The sequence below is a fragment of the Bombina bombina genome, chromosome 9 (genome assembly GCF_027579735.1).
Source record: "Bombina bombina isolate aBomBom1 chromosome 9, aBomBom1.pri, whole genome shotgun sequence".
Taxonomy (NCBI): domain Eukaryota; kingdom Metazoa; phylum Chordata; class Amphibia; order Anura; family Bombinatoridae; genus Bombina; species Bombina bombina.
Genome location: NC_069507.1, coordinates 109,840,761 through 109,861,847, shown reverse-complemented (window position 1 = coordinate 109,861,847; position 21,087 = coordinate 109,840,761). Strand labels below are relative to the sequence as shown.

Here is a 21,087-nt window from a genome sequence, read left to right as displayed (position 1 = left end):
AGATTAGGGGTTCATAATAGGTATTGAGACTGTCCCTTTAAGTTCTCAGCCATTGTGACACTGACTAAATTATGATATTGCACCTAAATTATGTTTTACATATGCTTCAGAAAACTTTGTATTGCAAAATATTTGCATACATATTATATATTTTAAAAATTATTTAAAACTATATATATATATATACACCCGACCAATAGATAATCCGTTCGCCACAACCCTCTTTCTCCCTATAAAACATTACATTTTTCAACCAGCTTGTTGAAGGTTTATGGGATGTCTCATTTGATAGATACGACTACTCTTTAAATTTAAAGGTTTAACATGTGAAATGATATATACAATTACAATGGCCATCCAGAGCTCGGAACTATCACACATATTGTGGGATTGTCATGGATTGGGAGCTCAACCCTTTTTTCCTTCTTTCAGCTTTACCTTTACTAGAAAAGTCTGTTTCCAAAGTGAAACCAGGAAGTGACCCACTTAACCCTATCCACCAATTTCCAACTTCGCCTCTGTCTGTTTTGGCCCAACCTACAAACACTTGCAGCTCTTCCCACAAGTCTCCCTTACTAAGCCAAGACCTCCATCCCCACAAGGCATCAATTACATGTTGGGAGATATAAACAACCAAGTTTATTCTTGCCGACAGAGCTCCCAAACAGTTACAATCTCACAATATGGTTATATATGGTTGGGAACTCCGTGGAAACAATTGCAATACACTTTACAAGGGCGCTCACCTGGAATGGAGAACATGATTTATAGTGTTTATGGGGTCGAATTATCAAAGGCTTCGCCTGCCTACGATTGCAAGTTCTCACAAGAGAACCTACAGTCCATATTTAGCAAGCAGTGGTCATCAGATCACTGCTTCCCTAACTCTTCTCCACCTCTTAGGTGGAAAATGTCAATCTCCCCGGTCTTGTCCAACCAGGGAGATTGACAGCTCGGCGTTGCACAAGAGTGCAAAATATCATTCTTGTGCAATGCTGAATTCCACCAGCGGAATTCCGTCTGCCAGAGGCGAGCTGCGGCGGACAGGGGCGCAAATGTCCCCCCCTGTCCGCCGTAGCCTGATAAATCGAGGCCTTTTGGGTATTAAACAAAATGTAATTGAACATTAACACAGAATGGGTGCAAATTGATTAATTTTGTGTATTTTATGGATTAAGCTTTTCAGGAGAGTAACAAATGACAATCAAACACCCAAATTCTTTCGTATTGGCTGGTTAATATTTTTCTGATATTCACAGTATGAGTATTGCAAGTCTAGGTGAGCTAGATTTATGGCAGATATATCTCTGATGTCCTTATAAATTTAAGCACAAGCTTTGCATGCATTATATTCTGTTGGTAAGAAGGTAGAAGTGGATTTTAAGTGTCAGAATCTAAATTATATGGGTCTTGTGTGCATGTTTATTTCGGCAGTGGGAGTAGCAGAGGTTTGGCTTTTACCATATTTCATTATTTTAAATAAAACAAGTGACTTTTTTATTTCTCATGTTTGCCTTAACCATGAGCTATCTAGCAGGTCATTTTAAAACTAAATATATAAAACTAAATATGCCAGTACTTACCCTATAAACTTGAAACGAATATGGATCCTTTTTTATTACTCTGTGCAAAAAGAATAAAATGTAAAATAATATATGTGATGGAAAAGAATATATTTGATAATATATTTAAATCTTAATTTTTCTCCAGAAAGAGGAACTGCCAGATCCCACGGTATTCGAATTGTATGAATTCCACTTTAATGACCTGCCTGTGACAGAACACGAACTTATCAGAAGTGGAATAAAAATGTTTTTTGAACTCAATGTGGTTGAGAAGTTTAAAGTGCCAGCAGAGGTAAAGATTTATTGGTTAAATTCTCTTCTTTTCATATTCAAGCTTTTACAAATGTTAGATTCAAGAATTTGTATAGGTTGAACTCATTGGACTTCAGTCTTTTTTCAACCTTATCTACTATGATACTATGTTATCAATGAAAAATATGTTTGTTTATGTATATAACAAATTAAAACCAAAAACGTGTATCACAGTTCGATTGATAAAATGAGGTTTTGTAAGAGTGTAATAATAAAAAAAGGACAAAAAGAGGTGGTGCAAAACAAAATTGTCAGACAATCATTGGTGCTACATGAAAATAATTTATACTACTGTAAACTATTCTCCAAAAATGGGATGTATCAAAGAGGTCTACTGGGATTAATTTTGCCATTATATTTTTCTCCTGTCTGGTACATCTTATCTCTGATGAACAAGCTAGTGGTTAAATATCTTCTTTGCCATTGTGATCCCAATACTCACCATCAGGTTGTCACTTAACAGGTTACCTGACATGACTTTTTTAAAATAAATCTGTCAGTCACTTATTTAAAACAAAAATAAAATAAAAATACACCATCAAGCCATATTGTTTTGTTTTAACAGGGACTAATGCACACATAGGTACACGTTTTTTTCTCTCTAAATAAGAGCGATTCCTAAGACTTGGTCATTATGACTACCCATTAAAGATCATGTGACCTTACCACAAAAAGTACATATATAGGCATTAGTTTTTTTTTATGATGATCATCTGATCCTCAGATCACTTGCATACATCATTCTTGATATTAACTCTAACTGATTTTCTCCATTACCATGGAATTATCCCTTTACCATACAGATCCCATCACTACATTAACATCTAATTGTGACTATTGGAAAACTATTAACATGCCTTGTGCCTAACCTCACCAGTCTAAAAAATATTTTATTAATGTCTAGACGTTGACAAAATGCTTGGACAACAAATACACCAAGCTTTGCATTAACCTCTATGTTTATCAGTTATAAGCAGTTTTACATAATATTAGAAATTTTCACAATGATAAAGTACCCTTTTTTTGTACTAGGTCCTAACAAGATGGATGTATACGGTGAGAAAAGGATATCGTAACATTACATATCACAACTGGAGACATGGATTTAATGTGGGACAAACAATGTTTTCTTTGCTAATGGTATGTAAACGCAGCACTACGAAATTTTTATTAGCAAGATTACAAGTTGTGCGTTATACCAGGTGCGTAAATAACTAGCGCTGCCATTACGAGTTACTGAAAAACCTTCTCTTGTTGTGCGGTATGGTGCGTTAAGCTCCATACCACACAAAACCCAAGGCCTGACTTGACGTGCTTGTGCAGGCTTTTCCCCATAGACATCAGTGGGGAGAGAGGGTTAGATATCTCAGCCAATAGGATGAGAGCTACTAAAATCCTATTGGCTGATTTGAAAATGTCAGCCAATAGAAATACAAGGTACTACATTTTTAAATGGGTATCTTGCATTCAAGCTTCAGTGTACGGCAGTGATCGTATGAAAAGGATCCTCCAAGCTGGATGTCCACGCCGCCGGCGATGATGCTACACGCCGCCACAGCTGGGCGCCACCTGGGTTAAGATAGAAGATGCCCCCACAATGGATGTAGATGTCGCCACCTGGATGAAGACTTCTCACCGCCTGGATGAAGATGGATGTCCAGATTTCAGGAACTGTGAGTAGATTTTCTGGGGTTAGTGTTAGTTTTTTTTTAGATTAGGGATGGGCAGTAAAAGAGCTGAATGCCCTTTTAAGGACAATGAACATACAAATGCCCCTTTTTTTAGACTTAGGTTTTTTTTTATTTTGGGGGTTGGCTTGGTGGGGGGTTTACTATTAGGGGGACTTTGTAATTGTTTAGGTAAAAGAGCTGTTTAACTTAGGGCAATGCCCTACAAAAGGCCCTTTTAAGGGCTATTGGTAGTTTATTGTTAGGTTAGGGGGTGTTTTTATTTTGGGGTGGCTTTTTTGTTTTTATAGGGCTATTAGGTAAAGTATACATTTTATTATTTTGGATAATTTATTTGTTTATTTTTTGAAATCTTAGTGTTTTTTTTTATTTCTTTCATGTAATTGGCAAGAGTCCATGAGCTAGTGACGTATGGGATATACATTCCTAACAGGAGGGGCAAAGTTTCCCAAACCTCAAAATGCCTATAAATACACCCCCACCACACCCACAATTCAGTTTTTACAAACTTTGCCTCCTATGGAGGTGGTGAAGTAAGTTTGTGCTAGATTTCTACGTTGATATGCGCTTCTCAGCATGCTGAAGCCCGGTTCCTCTCAGAGTACAGTGAATGTCAGAGGGTTGTGAAGGGAGTATCACCTATTGAATGCAATGGTCATCCTAACGGGGATCTAATTCATAGGTTCTCTGTTATCGGTCGTAGAGATTCATCTCCTACCTCCCTTTTCAGATCGACGATATACTCTTATGTACCATTACCTCTACTGATTCTCGTTTCAGTACTGGTTTGGCTATCTACTTTATGTAGATGAGTGTCTTTTGGTAAGTATGTTTTCTTTTATTTAAGACACTGTCAGCTATGGTTTGGCACTTTATATGTAAAGTTCTAAATATATGTTTTGTACTTATATTTGCCATGATTCAAGTTAATCAGTATATTTCCTTCTTACAGACTGTCAGTTTCATTTTTGGGAAATGCATATGAAAAAATTATTTCTTACCTGAAATTTTTCAAATTGACTTTCTTTTCTAAATTGCGGGCTGTTAGGCTCGCGGGAGCGGGTAATGCTATAATTTATTGCGTCATTTTTTGGCGCGAGACTTTTTTTGGTGCAAGATTTACGTTTGTTGACGTTATGACGTCATTTCCGGCGTCTTAGTTGGCGCCGAGAGTTTTCACGTAGTTGCGTCATCTATGACGCTCGTGTTTGTTGCAGACGTTTTTGGCGCCAAAAAATATTTGTCAGTTGTGGGCGTCATACTTGGCGCCAGATTTTTGACATTATTTAAGTCATTATTTCTTTTTGCTTCTGGTTTGCAGAGGCTTATTCTGTTTGCATTTTTTTCCATTCCTGAAACTGTCATATAAGGAAATTGATAATTTTGCTTTATATGTTGTTTTTTTCTATTACATATTGCAAGATGTCTCAATCTGACCCTGTCTCAGAATCTACTTATGGAATGCTGCTGCCTGATGTCGGTTCTACCAAAGCTAAGTGCATTTGTTGTAAACTTGTGGTAACTGTTCCTCCGTCTGTAGTTTGTGTTAGTTGTCATGATAAACTTTAAAAAGTAGACAATATTTCCATTAGTAGTAATCCATTACCTGTTGTTGTTCCTTCAACATCTAATGTTCAGGATATTCCTGTTAATGTGAGAGAATTTGTTTCTAATTCTATTCAGAAGGCCCTGTCTGTTATACCACCTTCTAATAAACGTAAAAGGTCATTTAAAACTTCTCATAAATTCAATGAATTTTTAAATGACCGACAACATTCTGATTTATCTATCTCTAATGAGGATCTATCTGGTTCAGAAGATTCTGCCTCAGATATTGACACTGACAAAACTTCATATTTACTTAAAATGGAGTATATTCGTATTTTATTAAAAGAGGTGTTGATTGCATTGGATATGGAGGAGACTAGTCCTCTTGATATTAAAACCAGTAAACGTTTAAATTTGGTTTTTAAACCTCATCTAGTTATTCCAGAGGTTTTTCCAGTTCCTGATGCTATTTCAGATGTAATTTCTAGGGAATGAAATAGTCTGGGTACTTCATTTACTCCTTCTTCAAGGTTTAATTATGAAACTGTACCCTTTGCCGACTGATAGATTGGAGTTTTGGGAAAAGATCCCCAAAGTTGATGGGGCTATCTCTACTCTTGCAAAGCGTACTACTATTCCTAAGGCAGATAGTACTTCTTTTAAAGATCCTTTAGATAGGAAGCTTGAATCTTATCTAAGGAAGGCTTATTTATGTTCAGGTCATCTTCTTAGGCCTGCTATTTCTTTGGCTGATGTTGCTGCGGCTTCAACTTTTTGGTTGGAAACTTTAGCGCAACAAGTACCAGATGTGTATAGTATTGTTAAGCTAATTCAACATGCTAACAATTTCATTTGTGATGCCATTTGTGATATCATTAGAATTGATGTCAGGTATATGTCTTTAGCTATTTTAGCTAGAAGAGTTTTATGGCTTAAAACTTGAAATGCGGATATGACTTCTAAGTCAACGTTGCTATCTCTTTCTTTCCAAGGTAATAAATTATTTGGTTATCAGTTGGATTCTATTATTTCAACTGTCACTGGAGGGAAGGGAGCCTTTTTGCCTCAGGATAAAAAATCTAAGGGCAAATTTAGGGCTGCTAACCGTTTTCGTTCCTTTCGTCGGAATAAGGAACAGAAACCTGACCCTTCCCCTAAAGGAACTGTTTACAATTGGAAGCCTTCTCCAGTCTGGAATAAATCCAAGCCTTTTAGAAAATCAAAATCAGTCCGCATGAAGGTGCGGCGCTCATTCCAGCGCAGCTGGTAGGGGGCAGACTAAGATTTTACAAAGATGTTTGGATCAATTCAATCCAAAATCATTGGATCCAGAACATTGTTTCTCAAGGGTACAGAATAGGTTTCAAGGTAAGACCGCCTGTGAGAAGTTTCTTTCTCTCACGCATTCCAATGAACCTTTCCTGAAGTGTGTTTCAGACCTGGAGTTATCCGGGGTAATTGTGCCAGTTCCCTTTCCGGAATGGGTTTGGGTTTTTATTCAAATCTGTTCATTGTTCCAAAGAAAGAGAATTCTTTCAGACCAGTTCTGGATCTAAAAATTTTGAATCGTTATGTAAGAATACCAACATTCAAAATGGTGACTATAAGGACTATTCTGCCTTTTGTTCAGCAAGGGCATTATATGTCCACAATACACTTACAGGATGCATATCTTAATATTCCGATTCATCCAGATCACTATCAGTTCCTGAGATTCTCTTTTCTAGACAAGCATTACCAATTTGTTGCTCTTCCTTCTGGCCTAGCAACAGCTCCAAGGATCTTTTCAAAGGTTCTCGGTGCCCTACTCTCTGTAATCAGAGAGCGGGGTATTGCGGTGTTTCCTTATTTGGACGATATCTTGGAACTTGCTCAGTTTTACATTCTGCAGAAACTCACACGAATCAACTAGTGTTGTTTCTTCAAAGACATGGTTGGAGGATCAATTTACCAAAAATTTGCTTGATTCCTCAGACAAGGGTAACCTTTTTAGGATTCCAAATAGATTCAGTATCCATGACTTTGTCTCTAACAGACAAAAGACGTCTGAAATTGGTTTCAGCCTGTCGGAACCTTCAGTCTCAGTCATTCCCTTCAGTAGCTATGTGCATGGAGGTTTTAGGTCTCATGACTGCAGCATCGGACGCGATCCTCTTTGCTCGTTTTCACATGAGACCTCTTCAGCTTTGTATGCTGAGCCAATGGTGCAGGGATTATACAAAGATATCACAATTAATATCCTTAAATCCCAATATTCGACTATCTCTGACTTGGTGGTTAGATCACCATCGTTTAGTTCAGGGGGCCTCTTTTGTTCGTCCAACCTGGACTGTGATTACAACAGATGCAAGTCTTTCAGGTTGGGGAGCTGTCTGGGGATCTCTGACAGTGCAGGGGGTTTGGAAATCTCAAGAGGCGAGATTACCAATCAATATTTTGGAACCCCGTGTGATTCTCAGAGCTCTTCAGTTTTGGCCTCTTCTGAAGAGAAAACCGTTTATTTGTTTTCAGACAGACAATGTCACAACGTGGCGTATGTCAATCATCAAGGTGGGACTCACAGTCCTCAAGCTATGAAAGAAGTATCTCGGATACTTGCATGGGCAGAATCCAGCTCCTGTCTAATCTCTGTGGTCCATATCCCAGGTATAGACAATTGGGAAGCGGATTATCTCAGTCGCCAGACTTTACATCCGGGAGAATGGTCTCTTCAGCCAGATGTGTTTCTTCAGATTGTTCAGATGTGGGGGCTTCCAGAAATATATCTGATGGCTTCTCATCTAAACAGAAAACTTCCCAGGTATCTGTCCAGGGATCCTCAGGCGGAAGCAGTGGATGCGTTGTCACTTCCTTGGAATTATCAACCTGCTTATGTCTATCTGCCTCTAGTTCTTCCAAGAGTGATTTCCAAAATCATAATGGAACGTTCATTTGTACTGCTGGTGGCTCCAGCATGGCCACACAGGTTTTGGTATGCGGATCTTGTTCGGATGTCCAGTTGCCAACCTTGGCCACTTCCGTTAAGGCCAGACCTTTTATCTCAAGGTCCATTTTTCCATCAGGATCTCAAATCATTAAATTTGAAGGTATGGAGATTGAGCGCCTAGTGCTTAGTCATAGAGGTTTCTCTGACTCAGTGATTAATACTATGTTGCAGGCTCGCAAATCTGTGTCTAGAAAGATTTATTACCGAGTTTGGAAGACTTACATTTCATGGTGTTCTTCTCATAAATTCTCTTGGCATTCTTTTAGAATTCCTAGAATTTTACAGTTTCTTCAGGATGGTTTGGATAAGGGTTTGTCTGCAAGTTCCTTGAAAGGACAAATCTCTGCTCTTTCTGTTCTGTTTCACAGAAAAATTGATAATCTTCCTGATATCCATTGTTTTGTACAGGCTTTGGTTCGTATCAAGCCTGTCATTAAGCCAATTTCTCCTCCTTGGAGTCCTAATTTGGTTTTGAGGGCTTTACAGGCTCCTCCGTTTGAGCCTATGCATTCTCTGGACATTAAATTACTTTCTTGGAAAGTATTGTTCCTTTTGGCCATCTCTTCTGCTAGAAGAGTTTCTGAATTATCTGCTCTTTCTTGTGAGTCTCCTTTTCTGATTTTTCATCAGGATAAGGCGGTTTTGCAGACTTCATTTAAATTTTTATCTAAAGTTGTGAATTCCAAAAACATTAGTAGAGAAATTGTTGTCCCTTCATTGTGTCCTAATCCTAAGAATTCTTTGGAAAGATCTTTACATTATTTGTATGTGGTAAGAGCTTTGAAATATTATGTTGAAGCTACTAAAGATTTCAGAAAGATTTCTAGTCTATTTGTTATCTTTTCTGGTTCTAGGAAAGGTCAGAAGGCTTCTGCCATTTCTTTGGTGTCTTGGTTAAAGCTTTTGATTCATCATGCTTATTTGGAGTCGGGTAAATCCCCACCTCAGAGGATTACGGCTCATTCTACTAGGTCAGTCTCTACTTCCCGGGTTTTTAAGAATGAAGCTTCTGTTGATCAGATTTGCAAAGCAGCAACTTGGTCTTCTTTGCATACTTTTACTAAATTCTACCATTTTGATGTTTTCTTTTCTTCAGAAGCAGTTTTTGGTAGAAAAGTACTTCAGGCAGCTGTTTCAGTTTGATTCTTCTGCTTATAATTTCTGTTTTTTTCATTATAAAGATTAAAACTTTTGCTTTGGGTTGTGGATTCTTTTTTTCAGCGGAATTGGCTGTCTTTATTTTTATCCCTCCCTCTCTAGTGACTCTTGCGTGGAGTTCCACATCTTGGGTATTTGCTATCCCATACGTCACTAGCTCATGGACTCTTGCCAATTACATGAAAGAAAACATAATTTATGTAAGAATTTACCTGATAAATTCATTTCTTTCATATTGTCAAGAGCCCATGAGGCCCACCCTTTTGTGGTGGTATGATTTTTTTGTATAAAGCACAATTATTCCAATTCCTTGTTGATGCTTTCGCTCCTTTCTTATCACCCCGCTTCTTGGCTATTTGTTAAACTGAATTGTGGGTGTGGTGGGGGGTGTATTTATAGGCATTTTGAGGTTTGGGAAACTTTTCCCCTCCTGGTAGGAATGTATATCCCATACGTCACTAGCTCATGGACTCTTGCCAATATGAAAGAAATGAATTTATCAGGTAAATTCTTACATAAATTATGTTTTTTCGTAATGTTAGATTTTTTAAATTTTTTTCGTAGAGTTAGGTTTTTTAATCATGTAATTTAGGATTTTTAATTTGTAGTATATTTGTAGTATATTATGTAGTATAGTTTAATCTTAGTTTTTTTTTATTTCACAGGTAAGTTTTTTATTTATTGTAAGATAGTTATATTGTACTTTTAATTTAAAGTTAGGGAGGTGTTAGGTTTAGGGGTCAATAGTTTAATTTAGTGTTTTGTGATGTGGGGGCCAGCGGTTTAGGGGTTAATAGGTTTAGTTTATTAGTTGTGATGCGGGGGGCTGGTAGTTTAGGGGTTAATACTTTATTATAGTGTTGGCGATGTGGGTGGGCGGCGGATTAGGGGTTAATATGTTTATTTAATAGTCGCGATATGGGTAGGCGGTGGATTAGGGGTTAATAGGTTTATTATAGTATTTGCGATGCGGGAGGGTAGTGGTTTAGGGGTTAATAGGTAGTTTATGGGTGTTAGTGTACTTTGTAACATTTCAGTTATGAATTTTGTGAAACATTTTTGTTTTGCAAAAGCCATAACTACTGGTCTCAGATTGCGGAATGGATCATGTCGGTATAGGCTGTAACACAAGCATTTTAGCAGGACCGCACAACCTGTAATATGGCGTAATGGAAAATCCTGCACTCAAACGTCATTTTTTGAATGCGGAATGGATTTTTGAGTTACAGGTTAAAATGCTTGCGGGATAGCTATATCGCCACGACTTGTAATACGGGAAACCTGCCATTCCATGCACAATGGCCAATTTTTCAGCGGTATAGCTGTACCGCAGCATACCGTAAAACTTGTAATCTAGCTGATGTTCTCTATTAATATTTTTAACATATAAATAAACAAACCGTGTTTTAGTATACTTTCATTGTTAACACATTTAAATTTTAATATTTCTATTTGTAGTATTTGTCAAAATTTTAGCTAAAGGGACAGTCTACTCCATAAATGTTATTGTTTAAAAAGATAGATAATCCATTTATTACCCATTCCCCAGTTTTGCATAACCAACATGGTTATATTATTATACTACTTACCTCTTTGATTACTTTGTATCTAAGCCTCTGGAGACTGCCCCCTTTCTTCAGTTCTTTTGACAGACTTGTATTTTAGCCAATTAGTGCTGACTCATAAGTAACTCCACGGGAATGAGCACAATGTTATCTATATGGCCCACATTAACTAGCGCTGGCTAGCTGTGAAAATTTTTCATAATGCACTGAGATAAGAGGCTGCCTTCAAGGGCATAAAAATTAGCAAATGAGCCTACCTAGGTTTAGCTTTCAACAAAGAATACCAAGAGAACAAAGCAAATTTAATGATAAAAGTAAATTGGAAAGTTGTTTAAAATGACATGCCCTATCTGAATCATGAAAGTTTAATTTTGAATTGACTGTCCCTTTAAACTAAAATATACAAAATATGAGAGAGAAAAAATGTCCATGTTCTACAATCTTTAAACTTGACTAGCATGCAGGGTGCAAGTGAACAAGAGGGGATTTATTCATTCATAGAGATAAAGATATTCGGTCCCCAAACATGCAGCATCTTTAGATTCATCCAAAATTGGAGGTATAGGTTTCAATTTATAATGTTCTCATCCAGTAGATTGTTTAGATGGGAACAGATTCACCTTGGCTTGCTCCTCTTGAGTAGGCTATTGTTGGATAAAAATATTTAAAAAAATTACAGCATTTGATCAAATCAAGTTAACTGCAAAGATGAGATGATACCTGAGGCATGGTTGCTGTGAAAGTGAATCCCAAGTACATGGAAACACAAGGCAGCACAAACTAAATTATGTTTATATTTCCTTTGTGACTTTTGCCATAAAGCTGCATATTATATGCACCATTTATAGAGGGTCAGTATAGATTTCCTATTTAGCAAATCTCTCTTGCACATTCTCCGTTGGGTGACTGGTGGGCACCTGCTGCTTCTCTTCGTCCTACCTTGTCCATTGTCTCTATAAAATAGTCAAAGCAAATAATGGCACCAACACATTGCTGATTATAAATTAAAAGAGAGAAGCGCTCAACCTGGGAACGAACAATAGCAAAATAGCTTGTTCTATGGCTAGTTACCACCTAAGAAGCAGCCTCTTTTTGCTCAACATGTGCCTTTCACAGAGAAAAACTTTACTGTAGCACATCAGTCTGATCCTGACTTAACAGTACAGTCCAGCCCCGAAATACCAGGCAATCCCTCTCTGAACAAGAGAAACAGCTACAGGAAAGTTCTTAAACTGTGAACGGCACATGTTGAGCAAAAAGAGGCTGCTTCTTGGGTGGTAACTAGCCATAGAACAAGCTATTATGCTATTGTTTCTTCCCAGGTTGAGCGCTTCTCTCTTTTTATTTATGCAAATTATGACTCTTAGGGAAGTCTCACTAAGTATGATACGGGAATCCAGACATGGACCCGTTGCTCAGTGTGCCTAGAGGGATATGGCTGCACCTCACTGATGAGGCCCACAATAGGCTGAAACGTACGTCTGGGTTTTTACTGTTTCTCTTGTTCAGAGAGGGATTGCCTGGTATTTAGGGGCTGGACTGTACTCTTAAGTCAGGATCAGACTGATATGCTTCAGGAAAGTTCTTCTCTGTGAAAGGCACATGTTTAGCAAAAAGAGGCTGCTTCTTGGGTGGTAACTAGCCATAGAACAAGGTATTATGCTATTGTTCGTTCCGAGGTTGAGCGCTTCTCTCTTTTTATTTATGCACATTACCGATTATAGTTGTTACACTGGGCTTATTTTACTTGCTCACCCTAACCTGTGTATTGGTAGTTCTTCCAGATGTTGGTTTGGCCTCCAGCTCTTTCTCATGGTGGTCACAATTTCATAGGGGCCAAATATATATAAAAAAAAATCTATTCAAGATGCAGTTAAGAACTTTTTGAAGAAATTATAAATTTGTAAATGGGCAAGCTAGTTGTTGCACAAGGGCATAGCCACAATTGAAAGTCATGCAACAGTACAGGAATCTGCATTTAACATTATTTTATATAGGGATGGCAGCTTCATATCTTTAAAATTTTCATTCATGTGTGAACTTTAAAGCAACAGGAAACCCCAACACTTTCATTCATGTTTGAATAGAACATACAATGTTAAATAACTTTCCAATTTACTTCTTTTATCAAATTTTCTTCATTATCTTGTTATCCTTTACTAAAGGAACAGCATTGCACTACTGACAGCTAGATTAACAAAACAAGTTAGCCAATCACAAGAAACAAATATGTGCAGGCACCAATCAGCAACTAGCTCCCACTAGTGTGGGATATGTGGGTACTCTTTTTCAACAAGGGGTACCAAAAGAACAAAGCATATTTGAAAATAAAAGCAAACTTAAAGGTATCTTAAAATTACATTCTCTCTCTGAATCATACAAGTTTAATTATGACTGTCCTACCCCTTTAACTTGAAAAGCAAGCCAAACAGACTGCTGACTGCTTTAAAAATGAGGTCTACTGTTTTTGAAGCATTGCAATCTTACAATCCATTTGTGGTGTAAATTTCCCTATGACTGAACAAATCACCATTTTCACTACCATCTAATGCTCTGATGTAACTATTATAAAATTACATTTTCTTAAATGTTAGAATGAATTAAGTGCTCACACTATTGGGGCTGAACAGAAATGATCCCCCTAAAGTGACACATCACTCTGAAGTTATGCTTTATTACATGCCTAATGTATTCTGTTTCTTTTTCAAAGACAGGTAAATTAAAAAGATATTACTCAGATTTGGAGGCGTTTGCAATGGTTGCTGCAGCATTTTGCCACGATATTGATCATAGGGGAACCAACAATTTGTACCAAATGAAGTAAGTTCAGAGTATATTTTACTCCATGATATATACACTTTATTAAATGTTTATTTATAATACATATGATGTTTTTTTATGTGTGTGTTTTTTACAATTGCTTCCAGATCCCAGGCATCACTAGCAAAACTTCACGGATCTTCCATTCTTGAAAGACACCATTTAGAATTTAGTAAAACTTTACTGGAAGATGAGGTGAGTGTACACCATGTAATAACAACATACAAATGGTTTATATGAGATTATTTGGCAAAAATGTACTATGAGGAGGAAACATTTAGCAGCAAAAGTAATCAGAAAACAGCAGTTATGAAGCAGCGGTCTAAAGATCGCTTCTCTATAATCCTGTCCGCCTGCTCTGAGTACGATCGGGTTGATTGACACCCCCCTGCTGACGGCCCATTGGCTGCAAATCTGCAGGGGGCAGCGTTGCACCAGCAGCTCTTGTGAGCTGCTGGTGCAATGCTGAATACGGAGCGCATATTGCTCTCCGCATTCAGCGATGTCTTGCGGACCTGATCCGCACTGTCGGATCAGGTCCGCAAGACCTTTGATACATAGGCCCCCAAGGCTTCACTTTAATCCATAATAGTTTACTATTGAAAAACATCACATGTAACCTGGATAATTATTTCCTTTGTTTTCTGAGCTATTCCAATACATTTGAATAGTTGCTATTCGAAAAAAGTTTTTGGTTAAGAATAGGAAAACGCATGAATGTGATTAAGGGATCAAACGTACACAGACTTTTTCCAAACAAATACACTTTTACATTTTCCCTTTAAACTATATGAATGGGGAAAGGGGAAGCAAAAGGGGAGTGAGGAGAGAAATAGAGGGAGAGACTAAGAGAATAGTAAAGGAAAGGAGTACATTTGGCAGGGGACAAAAGAGCCGAAAGCACTACTGAAAGTGTAGCCAAAAAAAGGAAAAACAATATATACAGTATTTATTGTTTTACTAAGACAAAGTAGTGGAAAGATAATGGATCTGGAGGCCCAAGAAAATAGAAAATGAATGTCTAGTGGGTTTTATGTACACACTCAAAAATGTTATTTACTACACTGTAATAATAGTTAAGGCTCAAATTATATAGAATACCTAAAGTGTAAGGTCAAGCAAGAACCACTGAGCTTGAAATATATATTCTATGGTTGCAAAGCTGGCGTTAAATGAAAAATGGATCTTGTAGTTAAGTTAGTTAAACAAAAAAAGTCATGGCTCTCCAGTAGAGATTGTCTTTATAAGTGGAGAGATATGTTACACAATTCTGTATTCAAAGTGTTTGTCAGTTCCAGGGGGTGTGAATATGAAGGATGCATTGGAAACCTGCATGACAAAAGATGTTTTAAGTGTTAAAACAAATATTTATTATCTGTCGCTTTTCAAGCAAAGATTATGGGCAGAAATGTTTGATTTATTAAAAATGTGTTATAGTTTAATTATCAATGAAAAGTTTTTGTGTTGACCGATTTTGCACAAATACGTCATACAAAAAAAACAAGAAATGTAAACAAAGTAAGAGGATGTGTTTATTTAAAAAGGAATAGCATAAATGTAAAACATCAAAATGCTGTGATGGGAAAAAAATATGAAAATAAATGAAAAAAATATAGCCAAGTCAAGTTTTTCCTAATATATGAAATCAGCTTGCATAAAGCTTTTAACATTGAAAAAAGACAGTGTAAACTAACAAGACAAGATATTCAAAAGAGTCAAAAAAAAATTTCAATAGGTAAATGCTGTGGAAATAGAAAAGTCCAAAGATCCAATAAAAAAGTGAGCAAATTATTGCTCAATTTAAGGTGATATGAATGGATGGGTGGCTTAGATTTTGAAAACATGTCCCATCTGATAAATTGGAGTAGACCACTAAATATCTTTAGCATTAAGCCATTTTGTTTATGTTACATACCTCCCAGACACCTTGAAATGTGTGATAAAAATAAAAAAATGGAAGTTCAATTCTACTACCCCTCCTTCCTATATATCCAGCTTCAGGAATTAGAACCAACCCAGCCCTGCCCCATAATGCTAGAAGCCTGCTCTGGACTCTACCTAAACAACCAGACTTCCATATGACCACTCAAAGAGTTGGTGCTATAAATGTATTCTCAAAATAATGAGCACTAGGAAAAAGCATTCCATGCAAATTAGCAGTGAAAAATGAAGAGGGGAAATAATTATGGTGCAGTCTCTCTGATAGAATCATATATAATGAGGTTTATAAATTATAACTAATAAGTTAATGTATACATAATGAGGTGAAAAAAGAAATCAGAAAACTAACAACTAGTAGTTCTTTAACCCCTTAATGACCGGACCATTTTTCAATTTTCTTACCCTTAATGACAATGGCTATTTTTACATTTCTGCAGTGTTTGCGTTTAGCTGTAATTTTCCTCTTACTCGTTTACTGTACCCACACATATTATATACCGTTTTTCTCGCCATTAAATGGACTTTCTAAAGATACCATTATTTTCATCATATCTTATAATTTACTAAAAAAAAATGATAAAATATGAGGAAAAAATGGAAAAAACCACACTTTTTCTAACTTTGACCCCCAAAATCTGTTACACATCTACAATCACCAAAAAACACTGATGCTAAATAGTTTATAAATTTTGTCCTGAGTTTAGAAATACCCAATGTTTACATGTTCTTTGCTTTTTTTGCAATTTATGGGGCAATAAATACAAGTAGCACTTTACTATTTCCAAACCACTTTTTTTCAAAATTAGCGCTAGTTACTTTGGAACCCTGATATCTGTCAGGAATACCTGAATATCCCTTGACATGTATATATTTTGTTTTAGAAGACATCCCAAAGTATTGATCTAGGCCCATTTTGGTATATTTCATGCCACCATTTCACCGCCAAATGCGATAAAAAAAAAAAAAAAGTTCACTTTTTCACATATTTTGTCACAAACTTTAGGTTTCCCACTGAAATTATTTATAAACAGCTTCTGCAATTATGGCACAAATGGTTGTAAATTCTTCTCTGGGATCCCCTTTTTCAGAAATAACAGACTTATATGGCTTTGTGGTTGCGTTTTGGTAATTAGAAGGCCGCTAAATGCCGCTGCGCACCACACGTGTTTTATGTCCAGGAGTGAAGGGGTTAATTAGGGAGCTTGTAGGGAGCTTGTAGTGTTAATTTTAGCTTTAGTGTAGTGTAGTAGACAACCCCAAGTATTGATCTAGGCCCATTTTGGTATATTTTATGCCACCATTTCACCGCCAAATGCGAGCAAATAAAAAAAAAACTTTACATTTTTCACAATTTTAGGTTTCTCACTGAAATTATTTACAAACAGCTTGTGTTATTATGCAGAAATTGTTGTAAAAGCTTCTCTGGGATCCCCTTTGTTCAGAAATAGCAGACTTATATGGCTTTGGCGTTGCTTTTTGGTAATTAGAAGGCCGCTAAATGCTGCTGCGCACCACACGTGAATTATGCCCAGCAGTGAAGGGGTTAAATTAGGTAGCTTGTAAGGAGCTTGCAGGGTTAATTTTAGAGATCAGCCTCCCACCTGACACATCCCACCCCCTGATCCCTCCCAAACAGCTCTCTTCCCTCCCCCACCCCACAATTGTTCCCGCCATCTTAAGTACTGGCAGAAAGTCTGCCAGTACTAAATAAAAGAGTTTTTTTTTTTTTTTTAAATAAAAATAATAAAATATTTTAGTTGTGATGAACCCCTTCCTTAGCACCAACCTCCCTGATCCCCCCCTCCAGCTCTCTAACCCTCTCCCCTACCTAATTACCGCCATCTTGGGTACTGGCAGCTGTCTGCCAGTACCCAGTTTGGCCCCACAAACCAAAGTATTTTAATTTTATTTTTAACTTTTATTTTTATTTTTAATTATTTCTGTAGTGTAGCAGCCCCCCCACAATACCCCCACCCCCTCCCCCTCCCAGATCCTTTTATATGGAAAAAAATATTTTTTAACTTTTTTCCCCCTTCCTAACTTCATTGGTGTCAGTGTGGCTAATGCGTGCACACGCGTCCACGTGCACGCGCGCGCATCGTGCACACGCTCCCTCCTCCCACCCGGTCAAACGGCACCATCGGCACCATCGCTACCAGTGCAGAGAGGGCCACAGAGTGGCTCTCTCTGCATCGGAAGCTTGTAAAGGGGTATTGCAGGATGCCTCCATATCGAGGCATCTCTGCAATACCCTCAGAGCTGCTGGAAGTGGTTGTGATCGCTTCCAGCACTCTGTTAGACAAGTGACGTACCAGGTACGTCTATTGTCATTAACTGCTTGTTAATGCATGACGTACCTGGTACGTCAGTTGTCATTAAGGGGTTAAAGGGACAATATACACTAGATTTTTCTCTGCATAAATGTTTTGTAGATGATCCATTTATATAGCCCATACAGTTTTTTTTTAAAAAAGTATAGTTTTGCTTATTTTTAAATAACATTGCTCTGATTTTCAGACTCCTAACCAAGCCCCAAAGTTTTAGGAGAATACTGATGTATACCTACTCCAGTTGGAGCTGCTTCTGTTAGTGTAAAGGGTCTTTTCATATGCAGGGGAGGGGCGAGTGTCTGCTATTTCCCACTTGCAGTGGGGGTTCCAGATACCTTTTTAATAGAGCTTAACTGGGAGCTTCTAAGTAAGTTTTTAAACGGTTTTATACTGGATACTTAGATCGGCATCTGTGCATATTATTCTTTATAGTGTCTATTACATGCAGTTATATGAAAATTAGTGTATACTGTCCCTTTAAGTCTAAACGGTCACAACAACCTTGGCAACAGATGGTGGTGCTGATAACTGGATGAAAGACTAGATAACACTTAAAGGGACATTATACACTGATTTTATCTTTGCATAAATGTTTTTAGATGATCTATTTATATAGCCCATAACGTTTTTTTTTTTTTTAGTTTTTTTTATAGTTTTGCATATTTTTTAATAACATTGCTCTGATTTTCAGACTTCTTACCAAGCCCCAAAGCTTTAAGAGAATACCGTCAGCTACCTACTCCAGCTTGCTCCTGTTTGTGTAAAGGGTCTTTTCATATGCAAAAGAAGGGGGTGGGGGGAGTGTCTTATTTCCTACTTGCAGTGGGCTTTCCCACTACCTTTTCAACCGAGCTAAACTGAGAGCTTCTAAATACGTTTTTAAACAGTTTTATACTGAATTTTTATATCAGTATCTGTGCATCTTATTCTTTATAGTAGTGTCTATTAGATGCAGTTATATGAAAATTGGTATATACTGTCCCTTTAAAAATGAATAAGGATGGCACATTTTGGCCATAGATGGCATTTTTCAGTCAGCGCATGCTTCAGATACTCATGGTCCAACTTGATTAATTAATTGTGATTAACATAACAAGCACAGTTGCTTCTTATTAATACTTTGTCTCCTGCACCTTGAATTTGTACATTTAAGTCAACAAATATAAATAATCATTTCTAATCTCAAGTAATAGGAAATTATATTTTTCCTAGTGTAACATAGGACGGAGGATATCTTTAAACTTTGATGTTTTAAGCTATATACAGGCTAGTGCTATGTGTTGAGCAGAATGAGTTATACTAGAAAAAACATTTTGTCTTGCAGAGTTTAAACATTTTTCAGAATTTGAATAAGCGTCAATTTGAAAATGTGATCCATTTGTTTGAAGTTGCAATTATAGCAACTGACTTGGCTTTGTATTTCAAGTAAGTACATGATGACTTTTGTGTGTATTACCTGTTTTACTTGCAATATTGTCACACTTTCTGTATCATTTACATGAATTTAATCCCTGATTTAACAGCTAATTACACAAAAATTTTAGGGTAAACTGTCCCTTTAACTTGAGTAATCACATCAGCGTACAAAGATGTATAAGATGAAAGTGTAGTATTGCTACTCTTATAGTGCCGTTCACTCTCTCCCGCTCCAGGACACACACGCTGAGTTGCTGAGTACACACACATCCGGTGCGCAGTACACAGGCAGAGAGTCACTACTAGGCAACGGTTCCAAGTTGCCAATCAGCAAAAAAGGAAACAAAAGTAGCGACTCTAGAGATAACGAACGTAGATTAAAAATTCAAATCTTTATTCCAAATGACTTAAAAATAGCCCATAGAAGGCCAAACAGACATGGGACAGCCCACAAGTGAGATGTCTGACGCGTTTCGTGCCCCCTACTGGCGCTTATTTATAGACGTGTCTCCCTAAGGAGAATACACTCATTTATACCATGGGAATTAACCCTTCATGTGCATGTCAATTAACAAATATAAAAACAAGGGTATTCTTCTGGGTAATCACTGGAATGTGGCACCATTTTGTACATATGTGGTTGGTGAAACATCATATATCATATTGTTTATGTTAAACACATATTTTTTCAATTTTATGTTGCCACCAAACCTGTTTATAAACTAGACAGTCTTACATTCAACATAGTTCAAACTCAATAAAGGTAAATGAAGATGATATATTGAAGATCTTACAAACTAAGAGTAGCAATAAAGGACCCAAAAGTAGCGACTCTGGAGATAAGAAAAGTAGATTAAAAATTCAAATCTTTATTCCAAATGGCTTTAAAATAGCCCATAGAAAGCCAAAAAGACATGGGACAGCCAACAAGTGAGATGTCTGACGCGTTTTGCGCCCCTACTGGCGCTTATTCATAGACATGTCTCCCTAACGAGAATACTCTCATTTATACCCTTGGAATTAACCCTTCATGTGCAAGTCAATTAAAAAAAATGTAAAAACAAGGGTATTCTTGTGGGCAATCACTGAAATGTGGCACAATTTTGTACATATTCGGTTGGTGAAATATCATATATCATATTGTTTATGTTAAATATTTTTTTCAATTTTATGTTGCCACCAAACCTGTTTGTATCTTTATATACTTAGATTCTGCACGCTTCTATTAGTGTATGGTGTAATATGTTAGCGCTGCTAAGTGATAGAGGGGCTTGTTTAGGGGCATTGTTGATTATTTACACAAATAGCTTATATCCCATTCTCTATTCATTCCCTTTGGTATTCTGGTATTTAATTTTAAGATCCAATATAATTATTTTTTGTCTAATATGTTGCCCCCTCTATTTGGTACTGTTGCTATATCTATCATTTGAATTGTCATGGCAGCTATGCTGGTAAAGTGTACACCATTGAAGGGTGCTGTCACAGCAGAGTCTTTGTTGTAATATTTGGTATCCCTTACATGTTCACTATATCTGGTATGGGAAATTGGATTATTCCACAGCTATGGGTTTAGAAAAACCAAAAAAATCCAATCCAGACTTTTACCCTAAACAATATTGTGTCCCTCTGATTAATGTTTATCAGAAAGCCGTACAAGAGGATATTCTATCTCTAGGCAACAAGGAACACATCACACAGTTTAATTTGAGTTATCAGGAACACATTGCTATACAATCACTTAAAAACAAGGAAATA

The 21,087-nt window shown here is 37.0% G+C and overlaps 1 protein-coding gene across 1 annotated transcript in view; it reads left to right on the top strand.

Annotated features, from left to right (window-relative positions):
- PDE6C (phosphodiesterase 6C) overlaps positions 1-21,087 on the top strand; it is a 240,417-nt gene that overhangs the window by 178,868 nt on the left and 40,462 nt on the right. The window contains exons 12-16 of the mRNA XM_053692915.1: positions 1,711-1,857; positions 2,910-3,017; positions 13,533-13,642; positions 13,750-13,837; positions 19,238-19,338. Coding sequence (XP_053548890.1) covers positions 1,711-1,857; positions 2,910-3,017; positions 13,533-13,642; positions 13,750-13,837; positions 19,238-19,338 — 554 coding nt within the window. The remainder of the gene's footprint in view (positions 1-1,710; positions 1,858-2,909; positions 3,018-13,532; positions 13,643-13,749; positions 13,838-19,237; positions 19,339-21,087) is intronic.